The sequence below is a fragment of the Microchirus variegatus genome (assembly GCF_963457635.1).
Source record: "Microchirus variegatus genome assembly, chromosome: 12".
Classification (NCBI taxonomy): domain Eukaryota; kingdom Metazoa; phylum Chordata; class Actinopteri; order Pleuronectiformes; family Soleidae; genus Microchirus; species Microchirus variegatus.
In genome coordinates, this window is record NC_139813.1 from 18143499 (window position 1) to 18165892 (window position 22394).

Consider the following 22394-nt stretch of genomic DNA (forward strand, 5'->3'; position numbering starts at 1 on the left):
TCCCAGAATGAACAGAAAAGACAGTTAAGGTATTTTTCTGGTCATTCTTGAGCAGCTACCATCTCCAGACATGTAAATTTACCCATAAGCCCCATTATAGTAACAACCCTCTGTCTGACTTTTATTTGCTTTTTGACACTTTGCACTACAGTCTTAGAAATAAAAGTGCTAAATAGAACCATATAAGGTTCTTCAGCTTGTCCTCATAGGAGAACCCTTTTTGGTTCCACCAAGAACCCTTTTAAAACCCTTTATTCAGTAAAGGTGTTTTAAAGGATTCTCTGGATCAAATGGTTCTTACTGGAACCATTAGTGTTACCAAGAACCCTAGAAAACCCTTTCTTCGGGAAAGGGTTTTTCAGAAACAAATGGTTCCAGGTAGAACCTCAGCCCTTGTAGAAGGACCCTTTTAGAACCCTTATTTCTAAGAGTGTAGGTCTCATGTTGCACCGACTGTAAATGCCTATTTTGCCAACTCTTTCCTATTTTAATTTCCTTATAAACTAGTTTCCGCACCACTGACCAGAGCAAAGTCTTTGTATTGTGTAAACCTTTCCTTGACAATAAACATGATTCTGATGTGTGGTTGTAATGAAGTGAACTCCTGCAGTGAGTGACAGAGACGCCAAAAATAAAAAATTATTTGAGAATGGTTTGAAGTTACGCACTACAGCTTTAATTATCTGCCATTCTATCACGATAACAATCTATATCGACTGATTTTAACATTTTCTCTCGGCCGTGTTGTCCAAGCCCTCGACTGAACCCACAGTCATTCAATAAACGCTAAATCTTATCGCACTTTTATGAGCAAAAAGCCTCGACAAGGACTGATTGAGTTCTTCGAATCCATCAGTACGTGGGTTCACAGTGACAGTCGTCCCGAGAGAGGAACAATGCTCACAGTGCTTAATGAGAGAATGAGGAGGATAATTGACACGCACGCACACGGCGCTCATCATATCGCACAATAACCAATTAAAAAGACTAATTTTGTGATTTATTACATTAGGTCAGTTTTCACAGATTGGTCTTTGGGGGATTAGAGAACTCAGTCGACACTTTAGCATCACAAACGCACACAAACTCATACACAAGAAGCTCAGGGAGAAGAAAGAAGAAAAACAAAAGTGAGACGAGGTGAAATCAGACGTACACGTAAACATTAGCACCAATTATAATAGTTTCTGGCAGCACTGTGTCTCCTTTAGAGTCTCTCTGACACACACGGTTACTCAGCTCAACAAGAAAAGCTTGAAACAAAAAAATAATCTTAAAAAAAACAACAACAACAAGCCTTTGAGGACAAGAATGTCAACAGTAATTTCCATTCAGCAATTTCTTTTTGTTTTGGGAAATGTCACCTGTTGTGTTTGTTTTATCAGGACCGGAGCAAGAAATGTGTATCATTATTTTCAGAGTGAAACTAAGACCAAGTGGAATTATTATTATTATTGACTATGTTTAAATGAAAAGTTAAGGGGGATCATTTAAGGCCTGTGTGGGTGACGGAAATAGACGGGGATGGTTACGTCTCAATTGTTTTTAGATCACAGTCTAGCTTTAACTCAAAAGGAATAACAAATGTTCTCGGAATGCGAGATTAGTGTGTGATTCTTTTCTTCCTGAAGGACAGACATGCATGCACGCACACACACAGACTCACCCTTCACTAATGGATATTTTACAGGACTTGCCAAAAGACACATCAGCTATGAATAGTAACATTATATATGTCTGTATTCACTACAGGTCTTAAATACTAACTAATAAAGTCAGACATGAACAGATCAGTCAGTTCAACTGTCTGGCAAAATACTGCCCCTGGAATTCGATTTAGAAAGTTGTTTTTTTTGCTTATTTTAACCATAAAAGGGCCAGAAAATTTGCTTTTTACCAGAATAACTTTCAATATCTGGCAGTTATTTACAGTTCACTGCATGTTGAAATAGTGTATTGACAATTTAAAATGAAGAAAAAAAAAGTTTACAGATTTTGCATGTTCAATTTGAAATTTGAACAGTATAAAACCTATCTTTAGACTAATAGCATATTTGAACAGATATCACAATTACCAAAAAAATGACTGAGGCAATTATGCTATTAGGCTAATGATATTTAAAACAACATGTGTTTGAGAATAACTTTCAATATCTGGCAGTTATTTACGGTTTATTACATGTTAATTTGTGTATTAAAAATGTCAAATTATGAAAAAACTAAAGTTTTATTGAAAAAACCCCCCACTGTAGTTGTACATGAAGACCAGACTTTGAACAGCATAAAACATTTAAAGTCACATTTCTTTGAGTTTTTATCTCAATGTCCAAAAAACGGGCCAAAAATTGGAAACTTGCGCACAAGCGTTTTGATGCCCGATTCGACGGATTTCTGGCAACAGCGCCAGTTAAAATTACCGTAATAGCCACAAACCGCTGAATAATTAAGGTAAGGTAAAGTTTTAAGAATTTCTCATTGAGGCTTTCGTGCTCCAGGATCCAGGCAAAGACTGCAGGAACATCTCCATGACTTAACAAAGCAACGTGATATAAAAGTGGAAAAGATTGCGAGGAAGAAAATGATTGGAACGATTCAGACAATCACCTGCAACCAGCCGCCTCGTGTCCACTGGTACAGTATGTGCTGTGCTTTGTCGTCTCTAACTGGGGACATTAAATTAAAAATAAAAATCAACATCAATGAGCAGCTGAAGAAGACCTGAAACTATAGTCGCTGAAGAGAAAACTAGACTCCTGAACACTCTGGAACGATTTCAAGCAACATGACAGGGCTGTAAATGATTTATTATTATTATTCATCTTATCATGCACTTTTTTAACATGACGTCTGCTTCTTACCCCTCAAATAATACTTTATCATCTCTTTTTTACGGCCTGGATTTTTATTTTACTCTTATGTATTTATTTTACAGCGTAACGCATCGAGTGAGTGTTTCTCGTCAGCGCGTGAACCCCGACTGAAACAAGGTCCAATCGACTGTGTCCACATGGCAATAAAGTATAGAACCTTGAGTCTAATTTTATCACACAGACTTCCATTCAAACTGAGTCGCTGTTCGCCGGTTGGTTTCAGGGAGGAAACCGAAAGATTAAGTCCATCTTTTTTGAAAATAGACTACCATTCAAAAGTTTGGGCTCACCTATACAACTTTTTTGTGTTTTTTTTCATCAAAAGAGCAAAATGAATAGAAAATATAGTCAAGACATTGACAAGTTTAGAAATAATGATTTTTATTCAGAATAATCATCGGTTGAGACGTCTGTTCATAATAAACCTGGTTTGCATAAAGTTCATTGTGACATTAAGTATTAGTGAGTTCAGCTTGATGCATTTTTCAATGAGATATAGTGACTTAAAGTGTGGACCAAATGGTTGAGTAGTACCTTAAAGGGTTAAAAACCAGACGTTTGCAGCTAGAATAGTCGTTTACCACATTAACAATGTATAGAGTGTATTTCTGATTCATTTAATGTTTAATGTATTCATTAAAAAAAAGTGCTTTTCCTTCAAAGATAAGGACATTTCTCAGTGGCCCCAAACTTTTGAACGGTAGTGTATGTTCTGTGGTACATAATAATAATAGGAAAACATTCATGTATTACTTTATGGAGTCAGTAACGGAGGGAAGTGGGAACTCCAAGTCATCATCAGGGCCAAACTCGGATCAAGGTGGCCGAGCCAAACAGAGCAAAGCGGATCAGAGCCGGGTCAGGATGACGGATGCTCTTTGGCCTGCACTCACTGAGAAGCCACACATTGCTGAGCCACACAGCTAATAATAGAAAGACACAGAGTGAGCTCTCTCAGCTTTAGGGAGACTTTTATCGCCTGAAATCTGTGAGACACTTGGATGTCGTCTGTGAGGCAGGTTGATTTCCCCCCAATTTGCAGACGTCTCTTTGGTCTGACAGTGTCTGTAATGATCTTTGTATTTTTATGTGCATCACACGCTCTGACATTCTGCGGGGAAGTGTGCCAGCATTACTCACTGTGAGACGATTTGTTTTTGTCACACGCTGCGTTTCATTTGTTTAAACTTTCGCAAAAGTAAAAAAAAAAAGCTGCTGCTGGCTTACTCGGCTGCTTGAAAAGAAGAAGAAGAAGGGAAAAGCTTCCTCGTTCATTTCAGTCGAAAACTTTGATACTTAGCGGCGAGCTTCTAGGCAAACAGTGTCGAATCAAAGGGCCCAGCAGGAAAGAGAGCACGCAGCGGGAAAATATAGCCCGCAATGGAAGTATTAACTAAAAAGATATTTCACCCACCAGTAGGCTGTTGTTTGAAGAAGCTTTGAGTTTGCACACATTAATAATGTCAGCGAAATCACAGCGAGAGACTGATTATACCAAACCAATCCATGCGTTACAAACTGCACATAATAGACGATAAATCTACAGTAAATACTGGAAATTAAATAATGCAAAGCAACTGTATCTGCACATCAAAGTGTGTCCATAGCAACAATGTTATATTATATTTCAGAGTAAGACAAAAATAACTGTATCCTGGAGTCCAGAATCTGAGAAGACTGAGAAATTTGGAATCCACTTACAATACGATGTAGATAAGAGGTCTCAAACTCGCGGCTCATGGGCCACATACGGCCCCCCCCAATCAACATCATGCAACCCCCCACTTAAATGTCTGCTTAAATTTATTTTTAGATTGATTTTGCCTCCTAAATAGGTTTTTTAATGTGAACTATACATTGTTCCGGAGCAAAACAAAATACTTTATTTTGAAATTTGGTGAAACATGGTCAACTAAATCAATATATTGCAATAAAATGATGCAAACTCATAATGTGTATATCTATGTCTATCTATATATATATAGATACATCCTTTTTTATATATATATATACATACATATATATATACATACATACATATATATATACATACATACATATATGCACATATATATATACATACATACATAAATACATATATGCACATATATATATACATACATACATATATACACATATGCACATATATATACATACATACATATATACATACATATATGTCATATATGTATATACATATACACATACATATGCATATATAGGTCATATATGTATATACATAAACACATACATAATATACATACATATTCATACACACACATATACACACACAAACACACACACATTTACATATATACACATATATTTACATATATGGAAACAACAAACCCACTGAACCAACAGATATGGTGCTTAAATTTGCATACAATAAAACAAATGAAATGGTAAATACCATGATTTTTTTTTAAATGAACATGCAGTACATAAAACTTTGATAGATTCCTCTACTTCTACCCCCACAAACCCACCACTGTGTTCAACTGCTGCATTAAGTCCATTTAATCAACGTTGACCACTGTCCACTGAACAACATCATCAGAAAAACCACGGAGCACAAACATTTACTTGAAGACTAGATCTGGATTTCAGACAGTGTGTGGATTCCCAGTATCAACCGCGGGGGATAATCACGAATAATCGTTCAAAAAGAGATGACAAAGCAGCAGGCTCTTTTTGCTTTGTCAGTGTAAGTCATAATTGAGTGAAGGAAGGAGCAGTGGAACTCCCAAACCCCAAGCCACTCAACACCCCCCCCCCCTTTACTTCCTAAACACTCAAACAGGGGTCTCATGAGATGTGTAACTGCAGGCGTTTCAAAGAGAGGAGGTGTGTGTGTGTGTGTGTGTGTGTGTGTGTGTTATCATGGGAGATTCAGTGATGGAGACTGTGCTGGAGGACATTCATTTATCAATCAAAGACGCAGAGCAAACACGGAGAGACAGACAAGACATCTGCTGACAACACACAGCAGTCAGGTGAGAAGCAGAATAATCTTATTATCTTAAACACGCGGTCTTGGCTCTGCGTTACAGACGCCGTTGTATGACCGTGTACAGCCCGTTCAACACGCTTAATCCTCAATGACACCTCTGTGAATGAAATCCATTCTTAAATTCAAAATCTGCGGTTACACGTCGACGACCAAAAAAGGTATTATGTACTAGTATAATGTGTTATGAGAGGAAATACAGATTTAATCAATACACCGCAGTCTTGCTAAATTACCGGGACACAGTCTGGGTTTGACACACGCCACGTCCAGAGGGAATCTGAGCACTACCACTGTGTTTTATTTGAAGCCAATAAAAGCTGCATGACTCAGCGCTTTTAACAACCTTTTACAAACCGTAGTCGGGTCTTTCTTCCTTGGTTATTATTGAGGTGAAACAATGAATCGATTATTACTCAGTTTGAAGCTTTTTTCATGATTAAAACAAGATTTCTTAGCTTCCTAAATGTGAATATTTTCTTTGTTTCTTTGCTCCACGTAACAAAGAAATCATTAAAACTGAATAATTTCGGTTTGTCGACAACAAAAGGTTCGAGAACATCGTCATTTCCAGGTTTGACAAACACCGATCAACGTTTTTTTAACATTTTCTCATTTTATGGCCCAAACCATTCATCGAGAAAATAATCGTTAGTTGCAGCTCTAGTTATTATTTAAAATGATATAATAATAATAATAAATAATTCCAGATGTGTAAAGAGAAAGGTGAGTTTCAGGAAATCCTTCCTTCACAGCTGGACAACTCATATTAAGTGTGTGTTTTATCTGTTTTTCTGAAACAGCAACATTAGGAACTGCAGTTTTCTGTGAGTCACCTCCCCCTCCTATACCCTGTGGAAGGTACAAGGTCCTGTGTCTTTGCAGTCAGCACTCTCTTTTTCTACCATCATCAGCTTTAAAACACAAGTGACGGAGGGGACTCGCTCCCACAGAGGCTGACACACACACACACACACACACACTCTCTGGACTCTCAAACTCTTACACTGCACAACCACATGCAGAACGGCTCATGCATATGTGATTTAATTCCCACCCTCTGCATTAAAATATATACGGTAGATCATGAAAGGGGGTCGAGAAACGTCAGGAAGCTGTTGGAAGAAGATGATGTGGGATGATTTTTTTTTTTTTTTGCCTACCTCATCGTAAGTGTAGCGATAGTCGGCCTTCTTTGATTTCAAATCCCACAGGACCACAATCCCAGACTCGAATCCAATTATGAGCTGGATAGGAAGAGCGACAGGACAAAAAAGTCAGCGAGAGAAAAGTGGCTGCGATGACAGAGAATAAACCTCCATGATGACGAGGAGAAGAAGAAGAAATACGTTTGACATTCCAACACAGCGGGAAAGGAAGTCAGGTGTGAGTCGACGACGGCGACGCCGCACGGGGAGACACCTGCTCTCCCTGGCTCACAAAACATGATCATAGAAAATGCTTTTTTTTATACACTACAGTTCAAAAGTTTGGGGTCACCTATACAATAATTTTGTGTTTTCCATTAAAAGTCACACTTTTATTCATCAAAAGAGTTGCAAAATGAATAGAAAATATTGACAAGATTAGAAATTATGATTTTTATTCAAAATAATCATTTTGCCCTTTCGTCAAAGAACCAGCAAAACTGTTTTCAGCTGTGCTAACATCATTGCACAAGGGTTTTCTAATCATCCAAAAGCCTTCTAACGCCATTAGCAAACACAATGTACCATTAGAACACTGGAAATGGGCCTCTATACACCTATGTACATATTCCATTAAAAACCAGACGTTTGCAGCTAGAATAGTCGTTTACCACATTAACAATGTATAGAGTGTATTTCTGATACATTGTATTTCATTTGATGTTATATTTTCCTTCAAAAATAAGGACATTTCTAAGAGAGCTCAAACTTTTGAACGGTAGTGTATAATACAGAAAAGCGAGTGTGAAGTTTTTATTGATTCTCAAGCTTTATTTATAGAGACAAAGCTGCGTTTCAGTGCTTCAAAATGAAAAATATATCCCTGAGAAAACAACAGTGAGACAGGTGTATTTTTAGAACTGATGAGGAGACCAAATTTATGCTCCGTCAGCTTAAAGTGTATTTCATATTTCCATGTTAGCGGATGGTAGACAGACATGGAAAGGCACTTGACATGGTACCATCTCAAATAGTTTTTACTTGTGATTAATTAAAGGTGCATTATTTAATAAATCTAAAGCAACTGGCCATAAAATCCTCCTAATATGTCACAGAGACTCAGGAATAATGTTCATATAACAAACTGAACTCACCAACAACAACAGTACAGCCAAAATATTTGCATTAAAAAAATCTTTTGCAGACTGCAAATCATGTTTATGTTTTGGAATGTGGCGCCACCTACCGCCGTCTACCAATCATTGCAGTCAGTAGAGTCTCAGCTGCCGAGCAACCACGGGTTGTTACGTCAGAAAACGAAACCTAAAAGACCTCGGTATTTTGAATTTGAATGTAGTAACCGTTTTTGGCCACATTCTTACATATGGCACCTTTAAGGACAGAAAATGAACAGAAATATGTTTACCTTCCCCTCATCCATCGGGTTGTCACTTATATGGACGACTGGACCAGGGTGAGCCTTAGAGGACCTGAGAGAGAGAGAGAAAGACAAAGACCCCCCATCACAACAAGGTCATGGATGAATGGTTTCACTCACATGACATAAGTGATAAGAAGACTGTTATGGAGAGGGGGGGGGGTGTCTTTGGACCTGAGGATGTTCCCCCGGAGGGAGGAGCAAGCTGCCAATCACTGCGAGGCTCTAAAAAGGCTGTTCAAAGACATAAGCTCAGTGAAGGGTTGTGATGGATGGATCTGTCAGGGACCCAGCAAATCCCCACCGGCCACGTCTGTGTGTGCATGTGTGTCGGTATGTGTGAGCGTCCATTTGCATGTGAGTGTAGAAGACAAGACACCAAAATGCTGCTTCCTCATCGACCCCCTCTCCTCCTGTGTGTGCTTTAGCCTCCAGACAGCCTTATGTCAGATCTGCGCTCCCCCACGATTTACCTAACCGTGCGCCCGCCTTGAAGATATGATGTGTATGAGTGAGGAGTGACAGAGAAGGTCACAGCTTTACAGGAGAGCCACCGTAAAGAGAGCCGAAACACCAGCGACCAGATCTGTGTCATACAAAGGGAGGCGAGGCAACATCCCTGATGATATCAAACTACAAAAACACGTTTCCTTTATAACGTTCCTCTATTAAATGAAAACAATGATGTGTTTCCGCCCGTGTTTGTCTCCGAGCCTGTTTGTGTGTGTGTGTGTGTTAGAATGCAGCAGTTAGTGGGCAGTCAGTCAGTCAGTTGTCTCTATATTTAGCCTGTTAGAGCCTTATTACCTAAGCTCTGCTGCAGCTGGAGCTTTTGACTCATCTAATCCCTCTTCACTGCCTGTCTCACAGCAGCACACACGCACACACACACACACACACAGAGACACAAATTTGCATGACAGCAAAATATGAAGACTCATCTGAACACCCCCAGCTCATTTGTAAAACATACACCTATTACAATTACCTTCCTGCTGAATTACAAAAAAAAAAAAAAAAAAAAAAACACAATTGCACAAAGGCTTGTCTCCTCCTGTCCCCTATGGTTTATTTCCTGTGGCTCTCCCAGAGCATTGTTCTCCACCCACCCCACGAGACTGCGTAAAAACCCTGTAATCAGTTTTGTTATTCAGTAAATAAAGCTGACATGAACATGTTCACTAAGTCCACGGATAGACATTTAGGGTTTTTGGCGATAAAGGAATCGCCATGGCAACAGAGGCAGGCTGGGCAGAGAGCACAGGCTCCTAAAAAATCGCCCGTTGCAAAGAACACACACACACATTTGTGCCTCCAGCTATGTGCGGACGCTCACTGAGGCTCAGCCCATGACATGACCCTAACCTACCTTTGAACACACACACACACACAGCTGTTTAACTCCTTTAACACACTCCTGTAATCGCACATTTGTGCTAAGATTACTTTGCATTTTTGCATTTTTGCACACAGAGTTAAAAAAAGGGCTTCAGGGACACAAACATTTAGGTTAATGTGTTTACAAGTTTCCCGTGTATGGTTGTTATTCTCCTTCAGCTGGAGTGGAGGTTCTTTTGTGTTACACACGCACACACACATATTATTTGACTGCCACAGTTAAACTAAAGGTCCCGCGTCAAACACATCACTTAACATCATAAAAAAAATCATCTGTTGTAAAGTTTTACTGCACTACATGTACATCAAATACCCTGTGACCTAATCATACCTTTAGTACATTAAAGAAAATGGACCATAACTGTACACATTTAAAGGCATAGTTCGGAATTTTTAACGTTAGACCGCAGGAGCTGAGAAAAGTAGTTCTGGGAGAGAGTTTTGGACGCATAACTAACAGGTTTCTCTCAGGTAAAGTTCCTCGTCTGTGTACTGTGGTTCATAAAGATAAACCGATGGATTTTTCTCTACACGGTTCATCATCAGTTTCATAGTGGGACATGTGTTTGTTTGTTTGATTCCCCTCATTCTTAGCGACTAAAACAGCCAAAACACCACGATTTGTGACTTGCGCAGCTGCACGGCGTAGTGATACGGGCCAGAAAATAGTGCCCAACTGCAATGTGACATAGAAGAATCCCAGAAACTGGTTTTAATCCTTTAGAAAATACTATTATCAAAATAGTTGACGATTCATTTAGATCTACATCGGTTTTGTTATTTATTTATGGTTTAAAACCTGTTAGTTATGTGTCCCAAAAAGCCAAACTTTGCCTTTAAGACACACGCACACAACACCTTGGCAGTTATTTCTTAATGTGTGAAGGATGCTAAAGAAATAGGATGAACAACACCTCATTAAATAGGAAAAACAATACTCTATATAGTGCAAGCAGTTGAGCAAGCACACACACATACATAGAGACTTGTCATTCTGTATATTATAAAAAGACGCCCACTGTTATAAAACTTCAAAACAAACCTAATCCTACTGTATTTCTAACCATAACCCTAAACCAAGTCTTACAAAAACGACTACTGCAGTCGTAAGAAGCAACCACAACGTCCTCACGACATCAAAATAACCTAATATGTATTATTCACTGAGCATATCAATGCAAGAGCTTTTCTACATAGAGAGACACACACGCAGAGTTAAGCCCCGCAACATCTGGTGTCACCACAGGTGACGCGCGGCGAGGAAGCGCGGGCGTGGTCGCCATGACAGAGTCACAAGCAGGAACACGTGACCGAAAAGCCTGCTTGCGGGAGAGCCGTGCGCCGTATGTCACGTCACGTGTCCTACGAAGGAAGCGATATTCATCATCAGGTCTTTCATTTCAGGTAATTGCACAAGACCGTTCTTTATGATGATTACGGAAAAGCATTATATATATATACACTACTGTTAAAAAGTTTGGGGTCACCTATACAATTTCTTTTGTGTTTTCCATTAAAAGTCACACTTTTATTCATCAAAAGAGTTGCAAAATGAATAGTAAATATTAGTGCAGGGCACGTTAACGGCGGTTAACAGCCTTAATGGCGTCAACGTTAAAGCACGTTAACACATGAAGCTTTTCCATGTCGACTGACCCGGCCTGACCTGATGTCCCGATTGTTAAAATGAGTCTCTAAAGTAACGCTAAACTTTAAAAACAGAGACACACATAAGCAGTACACAGGTACGCTGGTTTTGCTCTTTTCGTTTAAAATAAACAGACTGCTCTAGTTCGACTGCTGATGCTAAAAGGAGCTAACGGAGCTAACTGGCAAACGGTGCCTGAACTCCGGTGCATCGGCACGTAAACATGACGTCACATGTGTCTTTTTCCGACCAGTTGTCATGGAAACGCGTCATGCTTTAATGTGCGTTAACGTTGCCCTTCAAACTTTGCTTTCGTCAAAGAACCAGCAAACCTGTTTTCAGCTGTGCTAACATCATTGCACAAGGGTTTTCTAATCATCCAATAGCCTTCTAACGCGATTAGTAAACACAATGTACCATTAGAACACTGGAGAGATGGTTGCTGGAAATGGGCCTCTATACACCTATGTACATATTCCATTAAAAACCAGACGTTTGCAGCTAGAATAGTCGTTTACCACATTAACAACGTATAGAGTGTTTTTCTGATTCATTTAATGCTGTATTCATTGAAAAAAAGTGCTTCTCCTTCAAAAATAAGGACATTTCTAAGTGAGCCCAAACACTTGAATGGTAGTGTATGTTATTTACATCAGTAAACTTAAAAAAGGTCACTGTGTCAGGTCTACACCTGCAGCCAGCTACTGTAAACACGGAGGTGAACGTCTCCAAGTGCTGGATGCCGCAGGACAGAATTAAGGGCTCGTCTCCGGAGCGCTGCGGTGCGACAGAGAACCTTTACACATGCCTCAAACCACACAGTCTGCAGGAACATACGTAAGACGCATGAAATATTCAAAACGAGTATTTAAAGTAGCTGCAGGCTCCTGGAGTTAGAGAGAGACAGAGCGCGGGAAACAAAATGAAAGAGGTCAGAACAGGAGAGGCCTCGGGACTCGCAGACTCACGTGAACTATGTGTCATCGTAAGCTGTTAACATTTTACAACTCCTGTCCCGCTTCGCCTCGGCTCTCTGTGCGCAGTGACCATCAAGCTGAATTAAATCAAACACACACACACACAATGTTTGTAGCTGCCAGCTAACACAAACATTAGCATTCTTGTACAGAGAGGACAAAGCATGCATGCAAACAAACAACGCGTCATGTGAACAAACACATGCACACGTCTAAATCACAGCAACTGAACTAGTTACCTCCACCAAGAAGGTTATGTTTTTGCCAGAGTTTGTTTGTCTGTTAGTTAGCAACATAACTCGAAAAGTCAAAGATGGATTTGGATGAAATTTTCAGGAAATGTCCGCAACAAGGCTAGGAAAAAGTGGGCGTGACCCGTAGAGGCTACCACTGGTTACAACACTCGGCAGGGTGTATTTTGTAGGCATTGAGCTGCCTTGGTGGAGGTCTACGTTCTCCAAATGCTTTTCTAGTTACATATGTGTGGCATGCCTTTGTGTGTTTTTCCCATACAAAAGCTTAAGAACAGAGGTGTGAGTCATGCAAACACACATGAGCACATGGCCCGGGGGCCCCCGCGGCGAACACTGGCACTGCCACTACGGCTCAACTCCAAATAGCAGGGCCCCCCGAGGGAGATGACCCCGGTGCACACCACATCTTAGTGTCATTTCACAACAGAGCAGAGGTGCAGCAGGCAGGGATTCAGGCAAAGCCCTCAGGGAGAGAAACTGGAATGACAACGACGCTAAATTCTCCAAAGTTACGCCGCACACCCACAGTAATTGCTCGATGCATTTGTCAAACAACTTCATTCTGAGCTAATGTTGATTCATCTTGTTTAAAGCTCTCGTTGCAGAACTAAAGATGCACGGACAACAATTATCTGGAGTAATCCATTAAGTATCAGATGAATAAATGAATCACAAACTGTTAGGATACTCGCAGCACATCAATATTTATTACCACAGTTCAGCGCGCAATATGTCGTACTGCACGGAAACAGTGCAGTACGACATATTGCGCGCTGAACTGTGGTAATAAGACATTTTTTAATGAGGGTTTTTTTTTATGTTTCAGACAAACCAAACACAATGTTTGTGTTTTACGATCAAAAACTCCATCCATTAATAATGGCAATAATTGAAATATTAATGATAAATAATCATTAGCTGCAACTCTAATCTGTAGAGCAACAACTCAAAACAGGAAATCCACCTCACACTTCTCTGATTTGCACAGTGATTCACTCGCAGCCTGGAACAGATATGCAAACTGAAGGCAACTGTAACGAACCCCGACTCCCCAAAATCGATTGCTGGCACTTCAGCTGCCGTCCTCAAGACATAACGCTCCAGAGAATTGCCGTGTGTGAGCGATTAAGGACCAGAACCAAAAGATACAGAAACCTCATTTCCTCAGACTAATTGTGCTGGGCTACAGTTTGATTGGGAACAATATCGGGTAAAAAAAAAAGTTTGGTGGCTTTAACAAAGCTGTGAGTGGTGGCAGAGCACAGTATTAAGACGAATGATGGGAGGGTTCCTCGTGATAAAGAATAATACGTATTCTTTGGGTGGAAACGGGAGGAAATACAGACGTAGGAGGAGAAATGTATCCGAGGAGAAGAGAGATTATATGCAGATCAATGAGCTGCATGGAAACCACAGAAATGTAACTGATATCATTTCTCGTTCGAAAGTGCATGTCATTGCGGTATTGCAAATAAAAATGGAAATTCTGACTTTTTTTTGTTTTGCTTGGACAAGCAACACTGCGGATGTTTTTGGAGGATGGAGGTCGATTAAAGCTCGACTTACAGGCTGAGTGACCTTTTATTTCCAGGTGATGGAAGTGGTTTATGTTCCAATCCGATCACAAACGACAGCGTTTTAGATGTGACCCAAGGCAATTTTGTAGCTAACTGATTATTTTCATTACTGATTAATCTGGGGATTATTTCCTCCAGTAATCTATTAGATGTTTTGTCCCTTAAATGTCAGAAAATGCTGTGTTTGAATATGGAGCTCAAACCACGTCATCAATTATCAAAATAGTAGAAAATTGATTAGGAAATCTTGATTAAACTTTGATTCATAATAAATACAAGTAATAACCTATTTTCAACAAATATCAAAATACAACACTGCATTTCAATGACTCAGATATTGCGCTTAGTCATATTACAATTAAGATTTAAATGTCTGCAAAGTACAAGTTTGAGTCCCTATTTCTTTCACTCACTGATTCATAGGCAAAATGTGGTCCAATATTAAAGTATTGGTAAAATAAAATACAGGTTTTTCAGCTATTTTTTGTGTTGTAGAAACTCCACGGCAGTAAACTGGAAGTTGCGTTACTTTAACATGCTAGCAGCGTTAGCTAGGTGTGGACAGTAAAAGTGGTAAAATGGTAGTTTGTTAGTGTGTCACGGGTTGTTTTTAACCACTATTATCTATTATTATGTCCATTATATATATATTAAACAATGTACGCCATCTTTCACAACCGCAATCAACGATTCTAGCACAAAAATTATACTAACTGTTTCTCCATAGTGTGTTTTCATGACATTGCAGTGGTGTGTTGGAGTAGACACACATCATGACAAATTAACGTGTTCTGAGTTAAAAATGTCTGAAAACTATACGTTTGAGTCCCTATTTCTTTGACTTACTGATTCAGCGGCAAAATTGGCTCCAATATTTAAGTATTAGTAAAATAAAATACACGTTTTTAAGCTATTTTTGTGTTGCTGTCACTCCACAGTTCCCTGGCAGTAAACAGGAAGTAACGTCACTTGCTAGCTTGCTACATGCTAGCAGCGTGAGCTACGTGTGGGCAGTAAAATTGGGGAAAATGGAGGTTTGTTGGTGTGTCACAGGTAGTTTTTAACGATTATTATCTACATTATACAATGTACGCCATCTTTCACAACCTCAATCGACAATTCTAGCACAAAAAATGATAGTTAACTGTTCCTCCATAGTGTGTTTTCATGACATTGTAGTGGTGTGTTGGAGCACAGAAGCACATCATGACAAATTAAAGGGGGTTTTAAAAAAAAAAAGGTGAGGGGATGGATGTAGTTGTATGTCCCTGTCAAGAAGCCCTCGGCATCTAAATCCTCCATCTTATCTCCATTTATCTCCTCGCGATCACTTCTTTACCTGCCTCTGCCGCCCTTCCCCTTTAATTAGAAACCACGTCCATCCACCTCTCTATCCTCACTTACCCTGCACGTGTCCTTCCGTCTTGACCATCCTGTTACCTGCGTTTATTATCTGTCCCCTCTCCTCTCTGGATATCCTTTTACCAAAGCCCTCTCCTCTCTGTCACACAGCCTCCCTCCTCCTCCTCCTCTTCCTCCTCCTCCACCACTCACTCTCGCCTTTTCTCCCCTGCAGCCCAGTCGACGAGACAAGACGTCTGTGTGCGTGCCACACACTGATCTCTGCAGACACCTGTTCCACCCCTCCTCCTCCTCCTCCTCCTCTCTCCACACACACACATACACAGACAGAGGGGGATGAAGGGGGGGGAAGCGCAAAAGCAAAACGCTCCAGTGAATAATTTAAGTCACTACAGTGGTGGGGGGGGGGGGGGGGGCCAAAATGGAGCCTGTCAAAGTGACGGATCCATTGAAGGAGTAAAGAGACAGGTCACTCACTATACTTGAAGTCCGATACTTTGCCTGGAAACGATGCACTGACTAATGATTCTCCTCTCGTCTCATTACGATACCCTTTTTCTTTAAAGAGGTAAAACACTGATTACTATGGGGCCCCTGAAGTGACATGAGGGAAAAAAAATAAAAATGAGGACATTTTTTTTTTTTGAAATCTTGAGTTTTCAAGTCGAGTTTCCCAAATTAGTATGAAAAAAATATGAAAAATTTAATTTTTTCACAAAAAAAAAAAAAAAAAAATCATCATTTTTTGGAAACTCAAGATCTTGACTTTCCAAAAAAATTGTAACTTTTTTTTTTTTTTTCAAATTTGAAAAAAAAATAATTTTTTGGGGGGGAAAGTCGAGATATTGAGTTTCCAAAAAATGTTCAATTTTTTTTATTCTTTTTTTTGGAGACTCGAGATCTTGACTTTGAAATTCGAGATTAAAAAAAAATCTCTTTTTTTTTTTCCTCATGTCACTTCGGGGGCTCCACAATATCCCCCTCGCCTCGCTTAAGGGCGGCAAGGTGACTCAATAGACGCTGAGATCATTGTTGCAGTACTGGCAACAGAGTCGAGAATCAAATAGTGATCTATTCCCCGCTCTTCTTCTTCTTCTGGTGCAGATATGAAATGATGAAGCATTTAAAGAAGAAGGGATGACATGTGAAGAACTTTGAGGACACACAGTTATACTCACAGTTCAATGGCTTTGTTCCACATGATGACGTAGCCTGAGAGCATAAAGGACTCCACGTTGACTATGTGGATGTTCCCTCGTTCTGTGCCAATGTACAACCACTTACTCTGGAAGGGCAGGTGGCAGTAAGTTATTCTGCAGAAGAGGGGACAGAAGAGGACAGGACAAGCGTTAGTAGGTTGTAGGACGGACGCACAAGAAATACACAGACAACCCGAGAGACAGCAGCCTTTTTGAAAATCACTCCATGTCCTATTAGGAGAAATAAATTATGCAAAACTTGGAGAGGATTATTTACCACCCCATCAGGTCAAAGCAGCAGAGCTAAGAGCCGCAACCAAAGAGATATTTGAGTCATTCAATCAGCCCCTTGTCTGCAAACCTACAGAATACATGAGGCCATGAGACACCCATAATTCTCCTGTTTTTCATCATCAACCTCCTTTCATCCATCCATCAGACTTTATCTTAATGAGAGGCTATAATCCCATTCCTCCTTAACTGTGGCTATCCATTCATCTGCTCATCCCTTTTTCATCATTTTTGTTCTTTCATCTGTCTTCCCATTCAACCTCCAAATCATCTAAGGAATAATAATGAACAACCTCAGTAATTCAGCGCGCTAATCTTTCAAGGTCACGCAGCAGCAGCAGCGGCAGCCCCTCCGGGCGATCCTGTGTGATTGTGTGCGGTGGGTTTGAGTCACACCTGTGGCCTGTATCTTAAAGTTTCATCAGCTGGTAAAGCCCACCTAAGAAGGGAGGACAATAATCTGCAAGTGTTTCTTTTTATACAGCACTCTCTTCTTTGTCACATTTAATAGTTTATTGACTTTTCCCCCACACTGCGTAACATACCAAACGTGTCAAAAAATAATGTTCCCTCCACAAATCATTTTGTTCTCCTTCAAATATTTTTCTCTGGCTAAGGTTAAAGTTAAGTTATATCATTATGGTCCCCCAAAAATTGTTTATCTGTCTGTTTCTGTGTCGTTGTGATTTGTCTAAATTCTTTAATCTTAGAAGACTTTAATCTAGAATTTTTTTCTCAGAATATTGACTTCAATCTTAGAAGACTTTGATCTCAGAATTCTGACTTTAATCTCATATTTTTTCTCAGAATTCAGGTTAATCTGGTGGTTCGTCTGACCGACCTGCACAACACTTTCCAGACTACTTCGTCGAGAGAGAGAGACAATGAAGAAGACGGTAACCATGGAAACTTAATCTTGAGATTGTGAGGAGGTCGGCCGGTAGCCACACATGTACAAGTCAGTGCTTAAAGAACACAAATAATGAACAAAAGTGTGGACTTGTGGAAATACTAAGTGGCTCTTCTGAATTTAATCTCAGAACTCTGACTTAATCCATATTTTTTCTCAGAATTCTGACTTTAATCTCATATTTTTTTCACAGAATTCTGACTTTAATATCAGAACTCTGACTTTAATCTCAGAATTCTAACTTTAATCTCATTTTTTTTTTTCAGAATTCTGGCTTTTTTAGTTTTTTATTATAAAAAAATTTCATATGTGGCACTAATCCACTTCCGTAGATGTTTTTCTTTCTTCCCTGATGGCATAGAAGTAATTCCAAGATGACAGTGCCAGGATTGACTGGGCTAATCCAGACCTGAACCCCAGTGAGGATCTGTGGGATTTGCCAAGATCTTGGTGAAAAAATTAATGCAACTCCAGATGGAAATAAATGTTTTTACATCTGCATAAGTTTATCACGATAGCCGCATGTTCTAATGTGACTTATTTGGTGGGGCAGCAGTAAACAGTACATTACACTCATTTACACTCATTGCATTTTATGTAAATATCTAATTGAGATTACCATGAGATGAGTTGTGATACTGCCTAAAATTTTAAAGTTGCAGAAGGCCCTATTGCAATTTTAATTCAATTCCGATTCATTGCTCACCCTAATACAAACCCTCTCATACTTTTGCTGCAAGGCCATAAAACAACACACACACACACACAAGCCAAAATATGCACATACAAAGTTGTGCTCTCAGTTAACACATGAATATGTTACATATTTCACAATCCAAAATGTACACAATGAGACACAGATAAACACAACAGACAAAACATGTCCACACTCTCTTTAACACTTTTTAAAAATTATTTCAATCCCTTTTCATGCACAGATATGTTCATTTTGCCACTAAGCTCCCTGCAGGATTCCTCCAGTGCCGGATTCCCAGTTCATCAAGACCATAACTAAGAGTTAAACAATGTACTTCTGTAAATAATAATTTGTATGTGGAAATTTTTTTTGTTTTGTTGAGAAGACAGGGATGTGTTTTTGAGTATGAGCTGACTTATACATGGGCAGTATAACACAGACTCACTTAAGCAGGCATGACTAAGAGCAGCATGACCTCTCATGTGTCGTACTTGTATCCAGTAGGCAGACTGTCTCCTGGATTTAATGTCCTTTTCCATCTGCAGTAACAGATGTGCCGTGTCTCTCTGTATATAAGAGAGCGTGTACTGTCAAACACCATGTAAACAATGTATGTATGTGACTGTGTGTGTGTATAGTATACGCTCACATGCACGTAATCTGCCAGTATTTGAGGCCCAACTGAGAGGCTCTGTTAGCAGCATAATTATACAAATTTTCTCTCACTTTGTCACTGTGTGTTTGTGTGCATGCAAATACAAGTGTGTGTTTGTTTTTGAGTTCACACTTGTGTGTGTGTGTGTGTGTGTGTGTGTGTACACATCTCCCGGTGAAATCTCCAGCTTCAAGTGGTCACGACACACAAAGGCAGTTGCCAGCTTGAAGGCTCAGGGCCAATCACGTTGCCTCTGAAATGACTGTGAGGGCTGACACACGCACACACGCACACACACAACACACACACACACACACCTCTGAGGCTAAATGCAGAAGAGCATGGATCACTGACAAATGATTTGGGGGAGAGGGTACATTTTTTGAAAATACAGGAATGTATGTGACGTTCCCATCAGAGCTTGAGTTTGTCATTAAACAATCATTTATTCGATGTACTAAACTACCTTAATCTGGATATAGGGAATAAAAATTTACAAAATAAAACTTTATTCCATTAAATCTAATGGCAGATGTATGGACGAGTATAAGGGCCACAACATTTCACAAAACAGCATGAATCCTGAGATTAAAGTCAGAATTCTGACTTTTTTCCTCAGAATTCCGCCTTTAATCTTAATCTTGAATACTGACTTTAATCTCAGAATTCTAACTTTAATCTCAGAATTCTGGCTTTAATCTCAGAATTCTGGCTTTAATCTCAGAACTACTTTTTCTCAGAACTCCGACTTTAATCTTAAACTTGAATACTGACAGTAATCTCAGAATTCTGACAATAATCTCAGAAGCCTTTAATCTCAATTTTCTTCCTAAGAATTCTGATTTTAATTTTTAAAAGACTCTCAGAATTCGGACATTAATTTTGAATTCTGACTATAATCTCAGATTTTATTCTCAGAATCTGACTTTAATACCATATTTTTTTCTGTATGAGAACTATGACTTTAATCTCAGAATTCAAAATGTTTTATTATTGTTTTCTTTCTATGAAATATTTTTTACATGTGGCTGTAATGCTCTTCACATCTGATTACGATTTGTCACGTCAATAATTCAAATCAACTTGATCCCACAATGCACTGCAAATGTGTTTTTTCCTATATGAATGCACAAGGCTAATTTTTAATCAATCAGTTAAAGCAGTCGCATTAATATGAGCTTATATATGAATTTTAACATATCTGAAAATTAACATTAAGCAATGTTAATTGACTATAATCGATTGTGATGAGCTGTCATTGCATCAATGTTGTTAATGCGTCTTAGAAACGATTACTGTCAAACACCCCTAGTTTGAGTATTGATCATGTATGAGAATAAAACTGACATTTAATGGAAGCAAAATATGTTTATCTGCCACCTCCCATCTGGCCGTTACTGTTCCAAAGCCATCTTACAGTAATATAGAGAACAGATGTTCCTTTCACTTCAGTTTGAGAGTCGTGATGAGACATTAGAACATTAGACATAAGGGTGACTGCCCATCGCTGTTGGATAATAAATCCAAATTGCACAGATATGGCTTGCGTGCAGTATCTATTTGGCAAAAATCCAAACTTTATTCTAATCTGAGAGGCCCAAACATGGGTCTCAGTTAAGAGGAATCTAATCTGATTAGCCGCTCCAACACAGAGCACGTCCAAAAAATCAATTCAAGTGTGCGACTTCATCTTATTTTCAACTGCGCAGACATTACCTCACTATCACTGTTTTTAAAGGTACAGAGCATTTGTACAAAGGTCAAGGAGAAAAAGAGGTTAAAGTAAATATGTGATAAAAAGCATTAATATTTAATTTAAGTGACTTGAAAATCCAGTATAACTCACCAACATACAGTCCTTGTCATTTATTTTCTAACGAGCCACAAGGCAGAAACTGTTCTTATCCTCATGACTCATTATGATCGTGTTAAATTGATTATTTCATAAGCTACGTCCTGTTTAAGTTTAAGAATCGCGATGGGGAAATGTTAATGTCGCCTCGTGCCTACTCAGTAGTGTCATGTTCTTATTTATTTGATGCACAGATGTTGAAACCAAACCAGATATTTTATGATTTCAGCGTCTTATGTTAAAAGGAACTGTGCGACTGCCACTGAGATCACGTCATGCTACCTAATTAGTGCCTAAACCCAAATGTAAATGAGCAAATGAGTCTCTGTTCCAGAAATGTCCTTCCAAAAAGATCTAATTTTTGTAAAAGTAATGACCCCCCGCTGCCCCCTCCCTCCCCTCCACCAATTATGTGCCATCATATCACCCTGCGCTGACGACAGCATCCGAATCTGCGACGCATTCCTGCGAGGCCACGAGGTGACGAGAGCATCCTACGCCAGAATGACTCGACAGGATTTCTCTCGCGCTCCCTGCATCCCCACACTCACAGCCCACAGACTGACTCACTGCTCTCTGGCTGAGGCCCAGTCTGTCTCAGCTTCCTCTCCTCTTCTCTCTCCTCTGTCCTAGTGCCTGTGATCTGATGTGAGTGGATGCTGACGCCCCAGGTCTTTGTTTCCTCCACACCTCAAATACTGAGCTGGGGAGCGAGGGAGGGAGGGAGGGAGGGAGGGAGGAAGGAAGGATGGACAGACATAGGGAAGATCAGAGGAAGGAAGGGAGGAGACAGGGAAGAGCAGAGGAAGGAAGGAAGGACACAGGGAAGAGCCAAGGAAGGAAGGAAGGACACAGGGAAGATCAGAGGAAGGAAAGAAGGAGGCAAGGAAGGACAGACATAGGGAAGATCTGAGGAAGGAAGGAAGGAAGGACACAGGGAAGATCAGTGGAAGGAAGGAGGCTAGGAAGGAAGGAACGAGGGAAGGAAGGACACAGAGAAGATCAGAGGAAGGAAGGAACGAGGTAAGGAAGAAAGGAAAGGACACAGGGAAGATCAGAGGATGGAAGGAAGGAGGCAAGGAAGGAAGGACAGACGCAGGGAAGATCA

At 39.8% G+C, this 22394-nt stretch overlaps 1 protein-coding gene across 1 annotated transcript in view; it reads right to left on the reverse strand.

Annotated features, from left to right (window-relative positions):
- Positions 1 to 22394, reverse strand: part of stxbp5a (syntaxin binding protein 5a (tomosyn)) — a gene marked incomplete at both ends in the record, with an annotated part of 99356 nt that overhangs the window by 31373 nt on the left and 45589 nt on the right. The window contains 3 exons of the mRNA XM_083898810.1: positions 7044 to 7127; positions 8455 to 8518; positions 16861 to 16995. Coding sequence (XP_083754936.1) covers positions 7044 to 7127; positions 8455 to 8518; positions 16861 to 16995 — 283 coding nt within the window. The remainder of the gene's footprint in view (positions 1 to 7043; positions 7128 to 8454; positions 8519 to 16860; positions 16996 to 22394) is intronic.